General features: G+C 40.9%; 1 protein-coding gene across 3 annotated transcripts in view; it reads right to left on the reverse strand.

Annotated features, from left to right (window-relative positions):
- Window positions 1-379: 379 nt before the first annotated feature.
- ROR1 (receptor tyrosine kinase like orphan receptor 1) overlaps window positions 380-19,483 on the reverse strand; it is a 455,574-nt gene continuing 436,470 nt past the window's right edge. For all 3 annotated transcript variants that reach the window (XM_043461091.1, XM_043461092.1, XM_043461093.1), the window contains 2 exons: window positions 18,789-19,000; window positions 380-4,228 (listed from right to left, as the gene is read on the reverse strand). In XM_043461091.1, coding sequence (XP_043317026.1) covers window positions 2,801-4,228; window positions 18,789-19,000 — 1,640 coding nt within the window. In that variant the 3' untranslated portion in view covers window positions 380-2,800. The remainder of the gene's footprint in view (window positions 4,229-18,788; window positions 19,001-19,483) is intronic.

Here is a 19,483-nt window from a genome sequence, read left to right on the forward strand (position 1 = left end):
CTTCCACTTGTGGTCACTAGCCAAAAATGTTCAAGTCTATTATAAAAGCTTACTCAAAAAAGCATTTCAATGAAATAGCAGTAAATAGAAATTATGATTCTTCTTTCTATGAAATGTCAAACATTAGGAGAAATAATATTAAAATTCCCAAATACCTCCATGATAGCAATATTCAGGAAATATTTTATGGTAAACATTTTTAATAAACAGCAGCATAAAATAATCAGTGTTTAATATCTCTGGTGTGTGAAATACAAATGCATATATCCTCAATATAAAATAGGCTTCTTGTCATTACAATTTCATGCTTGTCTATTTGAAATGCCCATAATAACAAATCAAACATTAAGTAATACAGTGATTAAATGCATGCAGTGAAAATAAGGAAAGATAGGGCAAGATATCTGAATAGTGCCATTATATATTCAAAAAAAAACTATATCGAGTTAAAAACGAAGGAAACAAGGAAACAGACCAGATATAAAAATGCAGAGATATATTTCATTTCTGTGATACAAACCATAAACATCGTTTTGTGCAAAAAAGGGAAAAGATCTGAAAATAAAGTCATCTTACAAAATGTTGTCCACAAAGCAAAAGATATTTTTCAGTCTATGAAAAAATACTATTTTAATACAAAAGGGACTGTGTTATGCAGTATCACAGTGCTTTATAAAATACATTGTTACAAGTGGTTTTGAAATTTAGTTTGTTCACCTTAATGACTTCAGTAATTATAAAATGTTTAAAATAAATGTTATAGTTCTTTATAAAAAACTAACTTGAATTTATTTTTTATCCATAGTAATGTTTTTCCAGAGTAGATATTTTACTGGCTCATGGAATGCTAATTTCCCTTTAAGGGACTCCTAGAAAAACTCAGATTCACTGAAATTGTGTTTCCTTAAAATAATAAATATTCTTGGAAAACAATTGATTGTCGTATGATATACAAAATTGTGGTTGAATCTTCATCATTAAACAGTTGCATAGCAACAAAAGGATACAAATATTCGCCTTTACCTAAAGTTAAAAAATTAACTGCTGAATCCGCTTATTTATGCCGTAAAATTGTATTAATTTATTTCCAAATAAATCTGAATATAGCCAATTTTTAATGCTCATAATACCTATAGGTCCATGTTTTCTTGTCTGAAGATTCATTGCTTGGGAAAATTGCCACACATTTTTGTAAACATATTTCTTTGCTTTCTCATCTTAACTGAATTTGTTTTTTTACAAAACTGAAATGTCAATGTGCTTCTAATTATCTTACATTCTCTTTATCAAATATTATTGCCAGGAATTATTTTATATCCTGTAAGTCTCTTTATAAGTCTCTTCAGCTGTAAAATTTAAAAAAAAATGAGACTTTGAGACATTGTTCTTAGAATAAAGGAGTTTTTTTTGGTTTAACAAGAGAAACATCAATCATAATATTCCTTTTTATATAGAACTTGAAACCCATAAGAACTCTAAGTTTGGCAAAAGATGTCTAGCAGGTAAGGCATGAGATGCACATTTGATACCTTCCTCTAACTAAGGCAAAAATGATCATTTTGCTTCTATTTACCAGCTTAAAAAATTCAGTTCATGGTAAATGTTTGAAGTGAGAACTCAGTACTTGGTTTTCAAAGATATGTAATATTTTGCAGATAGAATTCATAGTCTTTGGATTCCAACTAACTCTATGGATAAACTGTCATATAACTCTTGATGCTGGAATAAAATCTGTGAACATTTCCAGATAACAAAATAAAGTGTGAGAAACTTTAAATTAACTAGATATTGATAACAGTTTCCTCCTTCCCCAGAGTCCACTGATGGTGTGTACTCCCATACCTTGGGCAACTCATATGCAGGAGGAGGCAAGCACAGATGAGCTGATCTGTAGCCACACCGCTATTCTTCAACATTACTGGTCCAGGGACGCTTCTGTGAGGCTGTCCCCATGGGAACCCTGTTCCCTTCCCACGGATGCTGATCTAGGCCAAGAGGCCGCTTTTCGGACTCTGCTGCCTTTGGTGCCTCATTTCTAATGCAACACAGAGAACTATCAATCCACAATCAACTTCAGCATCCATATCTAGCCTTCTTATGATCTGATGCCCTAGTTATTTCAAGGGCTTGTGTAAACTGTGGAAAAGGCCTTCATGATCAACATAGGAGATTCAGAGAGAAGTGTACTCTGCACCTTCTCCAAGAAGCCCCACTGTATAGAAGGCTTCAGAATCTTACACTTGTCTTAGAAACTTACACTTGTTTTATGGCTCGTTTCCATTTGGGATTTTAAATTTGGCCTAAAGTTTCCTCATTGATTCTGAACATCACTTCCATACAAACATGCATAGAATCTAAACTGAATCTATGTAATTCCTGAACATCTGTCCTGAAGAAAAGACAGCAGGTAGACAAATGCTATGGTATATACATTTTGGAGAGAGAACAGTCATGGTGACCAAAGGTGAATACATAAAGCACCATTTGACTTTCCTTTTTGGTTTGATACTTAATCATAAGGTCCTTTTCCTCTTCACTGGTTTACAGTGCTCAGTACTTGAAACCAGATGTCCCAATCCCAGTGTCAGGGCATACACCCTGATGGGAGTGTTGATCCCACAACGTTTCTTTTCTGGCTGGTGTCTGCCCTGGTTGGTAAGACACAGTTAAACTTCACAGAAGATACTTGTTGCAGTGTCTGCTAAATGAGAACCTTACTTTAATAAAAATATTTGAATATAAATCTTTTCTACGACTTTCTAGTTTCTCCTGTATACCACATTTACAAAAGTCGTGCATTTTACAGTTCTGCAGAAATCATAGATTCGGTGTGTCCATGAATGTTGGAGTCTCCTAGCAAAGACGGTTGCTTTGAGTCCATTTTGTAGGGTTTTTGAGATTTGTTGCCAAAAACGGTGATACCCATCCCACTGGGATGATTTGGAATCGACATGTGTGGTAGTAAGGGAATATTTGCTTCCTGATTGGATCCTGATGAAGGCAAGCTGGTCACATGACCAGTACTAGTCGACCCACTAGCACTGCTGGGGGACCGACTCTTGGGAGGCGGGCAGTGCTGAATCACTCTGGGAGGACCTGTTGGCTGATAGTGGGCAGCTGGAAATGCAGCATATCCAGGAGGTATTGGGTATCCATTGATGGGGATGAATCGCTGGTTCTGAGGTATTGGTGGGCTGATGAAACCAGCAATCTGGCCCTGTGGTGTAATACCCTGGCTCGGGAACATATAATTGGGATATCTGGGATTGCTGAGATTACTCACTGGGCTGGCACTAAGGGAGGTTGTCTGAGTGGTGGCATTTCCGCCGGAAGGAGTAGTAGAGCTGGTATGACTTGAGAGTCCCTCCCAGGACCGAAGTCGGACATGAATATCTTTAAATCTTGGTCTCCTGGAAGGAATCTCATTCCAACACTCTGTCATGAGGCTGTACATCCTGGGTGGGCAGTCTTCAGAGCATGGCAACAGCTGTCGTTTTCTCACCATTTCGATCACTTCCTGATTACTAAATCCATAATATGGCTGGAGTCCAAAACTGAAAATCTCCCATAAGACAACTCCAAAAGACCAGATATCTGAATCAGAAGAGAATTTGCCATACATGATGGCTTCAGGGGGCATCCAGCGAATGGGCAGCAAAGACTTACTCTGCACCCTGTAGTAATCAGCAGAATATATTTCTCTGGAAAGCCCAAGGTCTGAAATCTTCACATGAAGTTGCTCTCCAATTAAAATATTGCGAGCTGCAAGATCCTTATGAACAAAGAAGTGACTAGACAGGTATTCCATGCCAGCTGCAATCTGAATTGCAATATGTAGAAAATCTCCGTGATCCAGGCTGGATTTTACAGTCCCATCTTCATCACTGCTACAGCCAACATCTGAATGTGGGGACCGCATGATAAGGAACTCATGGAGATCTCCCTGATTCATATACTCAAAAAGCATACACACAGGTTGTTCCTGAGTGACAGCTCCCAGAAGGCAGACAATGTTGGGGTGGTGTAGTTCTGCCATCAGGGAGGCTTCCTGTTGAAATTCTGTCCATTGCTGGGGGTTGTTATAGTCCTTCAAGGTCTTTATAGCAACTAACTGAGCATGGTCCATGCCTGGGAGATAGAGATGGCCCTTATAGATCTTTCCAAAGGCACATTCACCCAACTCTTCCATAAAACGTACAGCAGAAAGAGGCAGCTCTTTAGCCTTGCTCTGTATGGAAAAGAAAAAAAAATGTTGTTTAAAACATTTCCTAAGGCAAGATATCCTGGCATCTGAAAGCAGGGATAGGGTATGTCGAGGAAGGTTCTATACATCAAATTAAATACAACGTTGTACATCTAGAAGTCTTTAAAATTGTTGGCTGCAACTTAGCCATAAGCAAATTTCTGTCCATCACTCACCTATCCCTCTATCCACACCCTCTGCTCCTACAATGCTTTACTGCTATTGCCTAGAATCTTTCTACTTAAAGTGTGGTCTTGGGAAGAGCAATATCAGCACCACTTGAAGCTCATGATAAATGCAGACTCTTGGGCCCACCTTAGACCTACAGAATCAGGATGTGCATTTGACAAGACCCCAGGTGATTTCGGTATACACTGGAGTGTGAGAAGCAGTGCTGCAGAGGATACAGCCTTCATGTTTAGCCTGGCACTTAAGAGTATCTGTGATTTGCTCTTACCCTTGCTACCCCTCTACATGATGGCATCATTTAGCTGAATAGGTTTCCTTATCATCCACATGCAAACACCATGCATGTTCTTGCTGTACACGTTTGTTCTTGCAATGTTGTCCTATTTTTAAGGTGCATATTGAGCTAAAAGCCAGAAAAACCAAAATAAAAGACTGTTCTGAGGTGCCCTTAGTAGAGATGGGGAGGTTTGGAGGTGGCTCCTCTCTACTTTTCGAATCCTTGCTCTGAAACTCTCCCTGACCACTCTGGTCTTTGCCTCTTCTAGAATCCCTCTGGCTTTACAGCCTGAATGTCGCTACGTGCAGGACACAGTGAGGTAAATGGTCACTTGCATGACCTCTGCAGACTGATACTTCAAGTTGAAATTCTGCCCTCTATATTCACCAGTTGTGTGACCCTGGGTACAATATTGAACCACTCTGTGCCTCAATTCTCTCATCTATAAAATGGGATGATAATCATTGTACTTATCTTGTAGGGTTTTTGCAAATTTGCATGATGTCTGGCACATGGTAAGGTCTATTTAACTTTTAGCAATTATTATCTCACTGTTGCTGTTCTTTTTATGAAAGAACAACAACATTTGTCCATTTTATATTTTGTCCTTTCAATTAGAATTCAATTTTTTGAAGGGAGCCATTGCCTTCAAACCAACTGATTATCTCTACAGCTTTGCAAGTGAATTATTTACTGCTGCTGCTGCTAAGTCGCTTCAGTCGTGTCAGACTCTGTGCGACCCCATAGATGGCAGCCCACCAGGCTCCCCCGTCCTGGGATTCTCCAGGCAAGAGTGGGTTGCCATTTCCTTCTCCAATGCATGAAAGTGAAAAGGGAAAGTGAAGTCGCTCAGTTGTGTCTGACTCTTAGTGACCCGATGGACTGTAGCCTACCAGGCTCCTCTGTCCATGGGATTTTCCAGGCAAGAGTACTGGAGTGGGTTGCCATTGCCTTCTCCGGAATTATTTGCTGATTGACCTGTCATGTGTTTTTACTATTTTTGAAACTCACCTTCAATCTATCCTGAAGTTTAACCTAATTTGTTAGGGAAAAAGTCATAAAAGCAATGCATTTGTACATAAACTGGTTTTTAAAATAATCCCTTTAAATGGAATTTAAATCCTTATTTTTTAGAAAAAGTACTGCTGTGAGTATCCCAATTGAAGTTGACAATTTTGCAAATATATATGGAATCCTGAGTTCTGTGCACACAGTTTTAACAGTTTGGAAAATTAAGTAAAAAATTTCTCCAATTCAAACTCTGCTGATCTAGAATTCATGATGATTAGCTCTGTTCTAGGCTGCTATTTTCCAGGGCAAAATGCCCATTAACCTAATGATAAGTGTAAATAAACTTGCAGCAAGATACCCACTAAAGTGAACTTTTCAGAACTGAGGGTTTCCCTCAGAACTTTTCCTAATGATTTAAAAGAATCCAATTTAAGTGAAAGTCCCTTGAATGGCACGGAAGGTATTACTTTTGATCTAAACAGGATCCCCATGCTTTTGGTGTTAGAGAAAGGTAAGGGGTTGAGTACTAAAGTACTTTTGAGGGAAACTGGGATGAGGAACTAAATTCAAGGAATAGAGACTGATCTAAGCTTCCCAGGTGGTGCTAGTAGTAAAAACCTGCCTGCCAATGCAGGAGACATAGATGCAGGTTCGATCCTCGGGCTGGGAAGATCCCCTGAAGGAGGGCAGAGCAACCCACTCAAGTATTCTTGACCGTAGAATCCCATGGACAGAGGAGCCTGATGATCACAAAGAGTCAGACATGACTGAAGCGACCTAGCATGCACACACTCAATGAGGATTTAGGACTCTCCCACATCCCTCACTGAAGCTAACCCATAGGCAGTGTGGGATAATTCAAACCATATGACCTTTGGACTAATCAACACGAATCTGAATTTGCATTTTGGACCTGCTGCTTTTCATTAATAATAGTTAATATTTATATAGTATTTACTATGCGCCAGACACTGTTCTAAGCACTTGACAAATATCCTGGTGGCTCAGAGGGTAAAGAAAACACCTGTCATGCAGGAGATGTGTAGGGTTCCATCCCTGGATTGGGAAGATCCCCTGGAGAAGGGAATGGCTACCCACTCCAATATTCTTGCCTGGAGAATCCCATGGACAGAGGAGCCTGGTGGTCTATGGTCCATGGGGTTGCAAAGAGTTGGACACAACTGAGCAACTAACATTACTACAACAACCCTGTGGGATAAGTCCTATATTATAGGTGACTGAACTTGGGTGATTTCTTAACTTCTCTAAACCTCTAGTTCCATATCTGTAAGATAATATAATATCTAGCTTCCATAATTACAGTAGGGATTAAATGCAACAATGTATGAAAGTAATTTCCATGTAATAAGTGGTCTTTAAATCAATTTTATTATCCATATTAGGGAAGTAATCCAAAAAGTGGAGTCAATGCAAATTATTTAGATCCATTTACAGTCTTAAATAGGGCTTCCCTGGTAACTCAGTTGGTAAAGAATCTGCCTGCAATGCAGGAGACCCCGGTTTGATTCCTGGGTCAGGAAGATCCCCTCAAGAAGGGATAGGCTACCCACTCTAGTGTTGTTGGGCTTTCCTGGTGGCTCAGATGGTACAGAGTCTGCCTGCAATGTGGGAGACATGAGTTCAGTCCCTGGGTTGGGAAGATCCCCTGGAGAAGGGCATGGCAACCCACTCCAGTATTCTTGCCTGGAGAATCTCCATGGACAGAGGAGCCTGGCGGGCCACTGTCCATGAAGTTGCAAAGAGTCGGACATGACTGAGTGACTAAGCATAGCACAGTCCAGCCTTAAATAGCTCTAGATAGCCATCTCTGTTTTTTAAAAAAAAAAGAATGTTTAAGTTTCTTGTTAATCTTTCTCTGTTCTCCTGTAGTTTTTGGTTTTTAAATAAATTCTTTAAAAGTTACAGAGAGTCTGTCTTGGAACTTGCGGGTGGATAAGAATTTGAGTGTCCTGTGGCTTGTTCCTCTGAGGATTCTGGAAGATGCTGATGGAGGCGGAGGGAGCAAAAAAACCCATGGGGAAGAGTAGATGGTGGCAGATGGGAAAGGAAGCAAGCAGGCCAAACTTGTGTGGATGGGAAGAGAAGAAGAGGTGGACAGGACTTTGGCGCCCGCCTGACACATGGCCCCTGGGGCTTCATGGCTAAGGAGGCCGGCTGCATTCCCCTACACTGAGGTAAGCAAATTAGTTCTCTGGTATTCATCTATGGAAGAAGAACTCTTACTCTTGCCATTTTATAGACAGAGAAAGAGGCTTAGAAAAGTATCAAGAATTTTTAAGAGAGCCAAAACTGCTGTCCTTGCGTGTATAAGGCCTTCTGTTTGAAACCAGAGAAGCCCGCCGGCCAACAATCCCAGTTGGACACAGCACGTCTCTGTCAGCTCAGCCTGGGGCCTGACACCTTGCAGGGCTGTGAGGTCAGCTTTCGGTGTGTGGTCACTCTGTGGAACGATAATTGCTCTTCTTTCTCCCTGTTCAGACACATGAAAAAAGTACGTTTTGACTCCAAGTGTGCCTTGTCATAGCTTACAGGTACCCAGTGGGCCAGAGGCATATAGTCCCAACACTTCTCCAGCCGATAGAAGGAAGGAATAGTTCACAGGAGACAGTCATAACCAAATTTGGGGATTTGCTTTGGAAGGAAGCATGCAAAGTAACTAAAATGACCAATTTCACAAAACCTTTTCTTGGAACACCTGTGCAGCAGCCGGCATAGAAATACCCAGGAAAAAAAAAAAACCCACCAAAACCAAAAAACTGCTCAGAGCTTGGTTTCAGGGGAACAATTTACACAGTGATTTGCATTTTTTAAATGCTCAAGTTATTTGGTACAAATGAGTTTTAACTATAGACTCATTTTCAAATTTTACATAAATCCTGAACTAGTTAAAAAATCATAAAAATCCTTAAAGAAGCAGTCAGTAGACTGTATGGTGACGGCAGGAAATTAGCTGTATTGTTGAGGAACAGATGGTTTACATTATACAAACCCTTTAGGCTAAACTTGTTTAGGTCTGGCATATTGTAAATTATATTTTAGTAATGAAAGTGAAATGACCTCTGCTTGACCTCAAGTGGGGTTTGTCTGTTTGAACCAATGTAGTGGAAAACTATGAAAGAAAATGAAGTCATAAAGTTTTGGCAGTTCAATTTTGGCTCATTTCAAGTTAAAGGGTTATAAATCTGTTTAGTTTTTGTTTGACAAGTATTTGTCATACAGGGATGTACAAAATGTAAAGAAGTGTAAAATACACATGAGGCACGATGCCAAAGTAAACCAAGTACAAAGGAAAGCTGGAATGAATAGGGTCCTGGGCTCCTATCTCTTTATCACTCCCTCCATTAGTTGAATGACAAGATGGGCTCCGTTTATTATATGCTGCAAGGCAATTAAGTACCTTAAAACTGAAACAGGCTTTCAGTTTAAATGTTAACATTTTTACTTCTCAAAGTAAACACACATCTGCCTCAGTGTGGTTTAAAAAATTATATAATTTTGGCGGGGGAGAAAAATCAGAGTTGATGTGGAAGTTGATACATTATTCTAAAATCTGATTGTATTTCTTCCCCTTGAAATTTCTGAAGAGCAACTGTCTTCAGGCTTCAGTGAGCTCTGACCAGAAAGAAAATGAAGAGAGAACATTTTTAGATGGTGAGTTGTTAGGTGTGAGCCCATATGAGTAGTGTAGTCCTGTCTAAACAGCTGCTACAGAGGCCAGGCTTCTTTCACCTGAATGATGAATACTAAGTGAAGACATGTGCCCCTTTTACATCCATTAACTTGAGGTATGAAAGCAATGAACCATGGGTAGAGTTTTTTAACAAAATTGCAATTATGTAGATGGAAGATGGATAAGAGCGACAGACTCAGCGACTTTATCTCTCTCCACCTTTGGGAAGTTACACCTTAGGTGATAATATACCTCTGGGTGACACAGCTTGCGACTAACCTGCCATTTCCTGCTCACTTTTCCTAAATGATTACCACAGGAAATGAGGTGAGGATTTTGTGATGGCCGTCAACGCTGGCGTGCAGCACAGATCCCGCTCTGTGACTTTTCACCTCTAACCTGAACGGGGCATGATTGATGGCTTTACTTTGCGTCCAGAGTGACCTAGACACGCAGACAGAAAGCAGAGCCACAGGAAGGCGGTGTGAACCAGAAGCCAGGGTGGGACTCCGGGACAGGAAGGTGGCCCCAGCAGCAGGTGCTGGGAAAGGACTGACGTTCATGTTCTTGCCATGGGCAAACCTCCTCCTGTAGTCCTTGAATCCCCTCTCCTGGCTCCTTTCCCAATCCTCATGCCCCACCACTGCTGCCCTTTCACAAGTATCTTTCACTAGACACAGGTGCCGATTCTAGCTGGATGCAAGTATCTGCAGGAGAGGGGTAGGTCCCACAAGCGGCATTTGTCCCCAGCTCTATTAGAGGAATAATGAAGCAGATCGTGGCCCTATTGAAAGTGCAGGGGGAAGGGGGTGGTATTTGGGATAATAGGAGGATATGACCAGGTTTGCTTCTCTTTGGAGGCACAGTCTTCTCTGAGAACTATATTCCTTGCGGACTTACTTACTGACCAGCAGAGTCTACACCAGAGCAGGCACTGGAATCCCCCAGAGGGCTTGTTATGACACAGATTGCTAGGCCTCACTCCTAGAGTTTCTAATTCTGTAAGTCAGATTCTGAAGTTCTGACAGGTTCCCAGGTGATGAGGATGCTCTGGGACTGGAATAAAGAGAGAACCACTGGAATAAATGGAATATGACTTTCAAAAGAAAGGAAAGAAAATATGCCTTCCTGGATCAGACAGTTAACAACTGTCTGGTCCCTGCTCCTGGCATGATGAATGACTACAGTCTCTCTGCAGAACCTATTTGAGCAATTCTGACTAATAGAGACAGAGACTGTAACACTCCGCTTTGGGAAGATGCTTTGGAAATGCCAGCAGAGAAAAATGTAAGAGCCATCAACTAGTGTTTTACTGGGTTACATTCTGCATGGCTCCTGTCTTAGAGAGATTCGGATTTTGAAATAGACATCACTTTATAGCTTGGGCCATGTCATCAGTTTATTCTATTTTCATGTGCAACCAATCGTATATGATGAATTTTCATAGCTGGTTACCTCAGTCAGTCAGCTGATACTATATACTATACTATATACCAACGAGTGTACACAGGGAATGGTATATGAGAAACCATTTAAGAATCACAAGGAGAAGGGACACAGCTCCTATTGTAGATGTTTGTAATCTGAGCTACCATGTACTGAATACTTGCCATGTGCCAGATGCTGAGATCATAATAATGGCTGCAAGCTGGGGCAAGGGGTGGAGTGTTTATGTGTCAGGCTATAAGTACTTTATACATAGGTATTCCTTTCATATCACAATAACCCTATGAAATTGGTCCCTATGACTATTATCCCCGTTTCACAGATGCAGAACCCGAGGAACAGCAGTTAAGTGACCACATAACTAGTATTTAGATTGTTAATTCAGACTCCAGGGTCTGTCTTCCTCATGACTATACTATACTCCCTCGTGGGCTCTCTCATTGTTTAATGCATCAACTCATTTAACCCTCATCACAAACCCATGAGATTCATACTATGATTTCTCCACTTTATGGGTCAAGAAATTAAGGCCTTCAAGGTTAGGGAGCTTGCCTGTGGAAGCATAACTATTAAGTAGTAATGCCAAGATTCAGATTCACCTATGTCTGGCTTCAAAGATGGAGCACTTTTCTGGGAAGAAGAGGGTAGTTTTCATTTGATCCTCAGAGGGCTCCACAATTTTAGAAGCATGAGTCCCACTGGTGTAAAAGTGGGATGTCAAGGTGTAATTAATTACTCTCTGGTCTCTGATGACCTAGACTTTACTCTGGCTGATCCTTTGTTGCTCACATTAGTTGACTGGGATAATGAATAAAGCCATTCAACAGCCGACTTTACCTGAGTTGGGCCTAAGAGCCTTGGATAGCATACAAGATTGAGAGTTTTTAGTATCTGAGAGGAATTCATTTGACTCTAAAGCTGGTTTTCCTTTCCTGTGCATTTTACTGGTTCTTAGGTAAACAGTGGTAGAATTGTGAAACAACTGACTCCACTCATAAATGGAAATGATTACATTCTAAAGCTTAAAGGCCACAACCATTTGATTTGGAGAGGTTATGGACATTTTCAAAGACTACAGCCAAACTAAGTACCTTCTGGCTTAAGCAATCAAATCCTAGAGGGCATTCCAACCAATAGTTGGCCACATTTGCTCAGAGTTCAGCTACGCTTCTCTGGAAGTGATTTAACTTCAGAAACAGTTCTTTTCTCTATAATGTAACTTTCTGATAGTTTGAATGTTTGGTGGTGACCAGGGTTGATTCTGTGGTGGGGTTACTTTATAGTGTCAGCAGGAGAGGGTCAATTCTGCCTGCAAAGAGGTAGAACAGACGTCAGTAATTTGAATATCTGCGTGAGCCACCGTGGGCTTGTAACTTGGGCTTGTGTGTTTCAGCAGCCAGAAAATTAGGGAACATTGGGTTCCAGACCTGCTCACACCTGGGTTTGAGTTTTGGCTCTGCCACTCACCAGCTGAGTGACTTTGGATAAAATCTTAATCTCAAGCCTCAGTTTTCTCACCTCCCAAAATCAGGCTCAAAATTAGTACCACCTTCAGAAGATTACTGTAAAGATTATATTGAGATAAAGCATGTAAAGTACTTTAGCTTTTTCGTAACATCCATTTATAATACTCATTCTTCCTAGAAGTAAAGCTTCTTCAGACATAGCTTTAAGGTGAACTCTGAACTGGATGGCCCCCAGTCCTCACACCACCACAGGGTAGAGACTACCCTCTCCATCCTGAGGGGTTTCATCCAGGGTGTGAACAGGAGGTGGGGCAGAGGATTTATGCTCACTGGCACAGGAATACCAGAGCTACCTAAAGAGTTATCACTATAATCTTTTCTCTGATCCGCTTGTCCCCACCACAGTTAATGCTGCAGGCTGCTGAATCCTGTATCTTCCTCCCCTGCCCGCAGAATCCTGCACACAGCATTTGGTAGTTGACTAAAAGGTTTCTGACTGTTCATATTATCGCTGTAACAAACAATAATAGTAAATTCTAGCTGTTGAGTACCTGTGAGGTGCCAGACACACTATCTTGAAGTGTCAGAAATACCTCTTTTAGAGAAGATTGGTGGCTACTAGTGGTGGTGGTGGGGGAGGGGGGCTTTTCGGGGGGGAGGGACAAAACAGGTAAAGAGAGGCAAATGGTACAAACTTCCAGTTATAAAATGTCATAGGGATGTATAGCATGGTGAATATACTTCATAATACTGTACTGCACATTTGAAAGTTGCTGAGAGAGTAAATTTTAAAAGTTCTCATCACAAGAAAAAAGCTGTTATAACTATGACAGATGTTAGCTAGTCCTGTTGCGGTGATCATTTTGCACTACTTAAAAATATTGAATCATTATGTTATATACCTGAAACTAATATCACGTGTGTCAATTATACCTCAATAAAAATAAATTTAAAAATCTCTTCTAAGTACTATTTGTATCCTTGTTTTATAAATGAGAAAACAATGATCTCATGGCCGGTAAATAATGAAGCCAAGATTTATAATCATATCTCTTTGTCTCTAAATCCTTGATCTTTGAAGTATCTCATATTACTTCCCAGAAATAAACCAAGAACAAATGTGGCTGGAAAGGTAAGTTAGGCCCAGAGAGTAAGGTAATTTAGGCCCAGAGAGACTCCTGGGTGCTGGGACAAAGAACTTGATAACTTGAGATTAGGTCCTCCCAGATTGCTGAATCATGATGTCAACTGGGAGCTAAAGCAATGCCAGAGGATGAAATTAGCATGAGAGAAAGAAAGAGGAAAGAGAACTGAAAAACATCAGAGGAGGCTCTCCTTTAGGGAGTTAAAAGAACTAGTGAAGGAAACAGGAGGAGATAGGAGGAGAGCCAAGAGAAAAAGTATTTCAAGATGGTGGCTAAGAAGAATGCTCCAGAGAAATTAAGGAGGAAGAAGACTTAGGAAAGGTCATTGGATTAAATTACATCACTAGTGATTCCCCAGAGGCCGTGTGAATAGCATGATGAGCTCAGAAGCCTGGGAGACAACGGCTTTAAAGAGTGAGAGGAAAATTTATTGAGGATGTTTTAGCAATAAGTGTAGTGACATTGGAAAAGGACAGGGGTTTCCAAGGGGTCCCCCAACCATAGCAGGGCTTTTTAGATGAAAGCATGTTGCTAGCAAAAGGGACTGGTCCAGGGAATACAATCAACTGTCAGTTCATTCAGCAAAGCCTGACTACTTTGGCTGGAAAGGAAAAGGAGAGAGGAATAGTCTGGAAGTGAAGAAACAGAAATGAGAGTTAGTTGAGAAATAAAATACATGCACTGCAGTATACATGCACAGCATACAAGCAGCACTGTTTACAAGAGCCAAGATACAGAAACAATAGGACTGTCCACTGACAGAGGTATGCATAAAGAGGATGTGGGGGGTGTGTGTGTGTATATACAATGAAATATTACTCAGCCATTAAAAAGAATGAAATAATGTCATTTGCCTCAACATGGATGGACCTAGAGATTGTCATACTGAATGAAGTAAGTCAGAGAAGGAGAAATATTATATGACGTCCCTTCTGTGTAGAATCTAAAAAGAAATGATACAAATGAATTTATAAAACAGAAAGAGACTCACAGACAGAGAATGAATTTATGGTGGCTAGTGGGTGGATGGGGGGAAGGGGTAGTTAGGGAGTTTGGGATGTGTACTCTGCTATATTTAAAGTGGATAACCCACAAGGACCTACTGCATAGCCCAGGGAACCCTGCTCAATGTTATGTGGTAGCAGGGATGGGAGGGGAGTTTGGGGAGAATGGATACATGTATCTGCATGGCTGAGTCCCTTTGCTGTTCAGCTGAAACTGTCCCAATATTATTAATTGGCTATATCCCAATACAAAATAAAAGTTTAAAAACTAAATAAAATAAAATACAGCCACCAGTTTTAGAAAGCTATAGGCAAATTTTGCTTTCTCCAAAATCTTCCTTACAATCAGCCAAGAGCTGCAGGAGTTTGACCCTGTAGCCCTCCCCGAAGTCTTCCTGCTCCTCATTTTCACACTCCTCCACCCCTTAACCTCTCTGTGGATCTAAATCCCACGTAAGTGGGTCACATAGGGGAAGACAGAACTAGGTTAACCCTGAGTTTGAGGGGGAGGCTCTGCCCCTTTTCTAACTCCCCAGGAGGTGAGCTCCACAGCGTTCCTCCCCCAGGAGACTACTCTGTATTTCAGACATGACAGTTGGGCCAGGGTGGCAGGAGTTGGGGGGCTGGCAAAGGGAAAGAATCCGAGAGATGGGAAGTTAGGGTTTCCAGAATTATTGGAGAAGTTTCATTTTCCATAGCACATTAAAAAAAAAAAAATCCCTGCTCAGATTGTAAAATGTGTAATGCAAGATGGAATAACCTACTTAGTTTCTGCATCACCAGAGTACTGTCAGAGGATTTTAAAGATGGAAAAGATAGGAGATGAACTGATCCAACAGAATGGATTGAAATCTTTTGCCTAACAAAATAAAAGGAAAATAAACAAGCAGTCCTTTGCATGAACACAGTTGACCTCTTTCTCTGAACAGCTGAGAAAATTGAGACACAGAGAGGCAAACTGGCTTCTCAGGGTCAGAGGGCAGTTAGTGGTGGGGCTGGGGAGCATCTCTATTTCCTGACTGTTCAAGGCTCAGAGTTAAGATGCCTCTCTGGTCCACTGGCTTCCTTTCCCCACATATTTGAAGGAGACTCATGCCTCATCAAATTTTTAACTTCCACCTTTCCCATCTACCTCTCTGGGGACTCAAGCCAGATCCCATCAGCCAGTCTGTCTGGGCTGCCTATTGTCTCCTCTGTGGGTATGGATTTCTAATCTCCCAGAGAAGCCTCTTCTTAATACAAACACTCAGTGTCGGGGAGGGGGGTAGGGGTGGGTAAAATCAGCTCAGCAAGTGGAGAGAATGGAAAGAGATAGTTTAAAACCTGAAGGGCACATTCATTTGGATAAATAAGTATGAGGCCAGGGCCGACTAGCTTCTATCCTTCATTCCTTTCTCATCCCAGCCTTGAAATATCCTTTTGATTTTATTCTGGTAGGGTGTTTGTTTTTAGGACTCTTTTCCCCCCTCTTTCTTTCTTATGTGTGTCCCTTCTTTTTAGATTTTATAGGTACATGTAATATTTATGTGTTGGTGACCTTTCAAACCAGTTTTAGAGATCAACTGTTTACATTTAGGAATTTTCTTTAAGGTCTACAAAGTCCTTTGTGCTTTTTCCAGGAAAGGCACTCAGTAAGAACCAAAACAAACAGCTGAATAAGTCAAATTTGATTGGAGCCAAATCTCTTAGGAGAGAAAGAAAAAGAAAAAAACTCAGCATTTGTTTTTGTTGTTCCCTCTCCCTCCTCAACCCAGTCACATATGCTTGAGCCATTCCTACTTCCAGTCTGATTCAGAATTGCTGGTGAGCTGATTAAGGCGAAACTCTAAGCCTTGTGTTGGAAAAATCTTGACACTGGGAGATTTTGCAAGGCATGCTGAGGAAATGGTCCAGAAATGATGAAAACAATGTTTTGCTCTACCAAGTCTTAGGAAAAAATTTATCCCAGTGTATGTTACATTTGTCTCCATGACCATGGAGGACGGAGGACTGTTATTTCTTTGGCCAAATTTCCCATGTCCCTGGCAGGACTGACTGGGGCTGTATAACTCAGGCTTACAACTGTTATCCAGGCCTCCTCAGGAGCTCATTCACAAGCCAGGTGATGCCTGTGGTTAGCGTTCAGCCCAAACTGACAAATGGAGTCATATTTAGTTGTCCGTCTGGCCGCCTACTCCCTCTTCACAGTATGATTTCTTTAGTCAAAAAGTTACCATGGTGTCAGGCAAGTTCAAGGGCTTTACCTAGAGCTGAAAATCCTCTAGTCACATTTTGTCTCTTCCAGTTACTAGCTCTTTGACCTTCAGCAAGTTACTTAACTGATTTGCAGTCTCGGTTACCCTGGTTGTACAATAGTGATGATAATACCTCCCTGATGTAATGGGCGTGAGGATTAAATGAGATTATGAATGTTCCTATAAACTATTCCTAGAATAGTTTCTGAAAATTTGTGTCACTGAATATATATTTGCTTTCTCTGTGACACCACAAACTCTCTGAGATCTTTATCTGAAAGATGATATAAATCCCAATCATCATGCATGTTGGACGTGTTGTGCTGCAAAATAAACCTCCAACAACAATGGAACTGAGTTGCAGACTGAGGCTGACCTACAAAACTGATTGTTTCTCCAGACGGAAATGACTCTTTCTATGACTCCTGCTATAGCAACAAGGAGCCCACCTCCCCAGGATGGTGGTTGCTGCACATTGACTACTGGAACCAAACTGATCTGGGTCTCACTTTCACCCAGAGTTCTGGTGTTTGTAAGGATTCTCAGCATTTCATAACGGAAATGACAGGGAAAGATTCTCACAGAACAAAGACTATTGCATTACAAGTTTGAAGTCATGGGATGTGTTAAAGGTCAACTAGGTGTGCCTACATGAATGTACACTAATATTAACCCTTCTATTTTCTTCTATTAATTGTAAGGATTAAGAGTGCTGTGATGTAACACATTATAATATATGTAAATTGGCCAACAAGCAGCCAGGATATCAAGAGTTAAACCTCCCTCCCCGACCCACTCCCCAATCCACTGAGTGAACTCTGTGGTCTCCAGAGTCTGTGGGTTTTTTTCTGGTAAAAATTCACACTTAAGAGAACAGTGGTTTTGCTTGGGACAGAATGCTTAATGATGAATTTTTTAGCATTTAAGAAACCCCATAGCCCTACCAACAAGTATGACTCTGCAATGGAAAACTATTTTAAGTCTTTTAAAATTAAAAACAAATATCCAACAGCAAAGCAAAGTAAGATCAAATGAGAGCTATGTGTCAGGCCCAATTATGCTACTTATTGGGTGAAAGGATTGATTTGAGTGTGAAGGCATTTTTTCCTCTAAAACTGTATAAAAAAGCGATGCATCTTCTCTTTATGAGGGTCAAAAGAATAATATGGTCTCTAACCCACAGAGAAGATAAATACTTGCTGAATGAATGTTCCTATGGAGTGGGAACATGAAGAAAAAGCAGGCTTCTGTGGATGCAAGAATCCTAAATTATTTAAATGAAATCTCTTTCCCGAGAGGCCTGGGATTGAGGTGCTGGTTTTCCGGAGAGAAAGCCCCTGTTGTATTTCAGCCCCAAGATATGATGTGTGTTCCATTTAAGGGAAGGGCCAGTGACCCCGGTTTCCTTGCCAGGACCTTGAGCAACCCAAATGTTGAAAGATGTGGAGAAAAAACTAAAAGGAAGTGGATTGATTTAGCATGAGAGAGGAGAAAGCTAAGGGCTATCATAAAACAGCCTTCAAAGACTGTAGGAAGGACAAAACTTGTCTTAAAATATATTGAAACCAAAGAGAAAGGCATTTAGGTTAAGCATGAAATAGATTTTCTGAACTGTGGTAAAAAGCAAATAACAAAACTGACCATTAGTGTTAATACATGCACATTGTTGTGCAAGGATTTTTTGACAATGAAGTTAGTAAACAGTGTTGGCTTTCTCTCTGTCTGTTCAGCTCTTTTCAGTTTAATTGGAAGAAAATGGAATTTCATTTTTGAAAATTTAGAAAAACAGCTCACACTCTGAATCCTGAGGGGCTGGTAGAGATGATCTCATAAGGGTTCCTTCCATCGCAAACTCTATGCAAGGCAGTGAGGTGATAGTCCAACCCCAAAGTGGTCACACCGATGAAAGTATGCTCAAGCTGCCTGGGATAGTTAGAGATGCATGCTTATGCTGACAATGCACTCCAGTACTAATACAGCTTCTAATTCTGTATCATTTGATTTCTAAGCTTGAGAGGATTATAAGTTTTGCTTTAACTTGAAGTCTGTAGAATAAGCGCAGCTCAGGACTGCTAGTTTTACCTTGGGTTTATACGCGTTCAACATTGACATCTCTACATTTTGGCCTCTGACATGTTTCGGTTGTCTCTGGACAGGCGGTGATGACGACTTCTGGTTATTGCGACAGACACAAATGAAGAAGAAGAGCAAAGCAATGGCCAGGGGGATGGCAACACTGGGCACCAGTATGTACAGGATTTCCATTTTATTCTTCTCCTTGGAATCCTTTGAATCTGGGTGTAGAAATGGAAAACAGCAAAAGTTATACTAGTTCAAATAACACAGATAATATTACATAGCAGAGCTTTAAAATGATCTCCTATTCCTCAATACACACAAATCTTCTGTGAGAAAAAAGAACCCTTGCTTATTACAATTTGTTTCTATCAAACCTTCAATGTAATTTATTAAAGTTGAAAAGTTTAGAGTTCAAACGTTTAAAAATTGCAGAGGGACATTATGAAGACTTCGCATGTGCGTGGGTCACCTCTGTTTAGCAGCAGAGCTGCATTTCTCCAACACCTTAAAAGTTAAACGCCACATGGATGGACTGTATACATCCAGGAGTGTTAATGTGGACCACAGGGGTCTTCTTCCATTGGCCGCCAGCCCATATCAACCACAATGCACATTCCAGGAATCGTGCCCTTGTCTGGGCTGGCTTGGATATACAGGGCCAGTCCTGCATCTTCCAGAATCAACATCACCAAAGCATA

The sequence above is a fragment of the Cervus canadensis genome, chromosome 2 (genome assembly GCF_019320065.1).
Source record: "Cervus canadensis isolate Bull #8, Minnesota chromosome 2, ASM1932006v1, whole genome shotgun sequence".
Classification (NCBI taxonomy): Eukaryota; Metazoa; Chordata; class Mammalia; order Artiodactyla; family Cervidae; genus Cervus; species Cervus canadensis.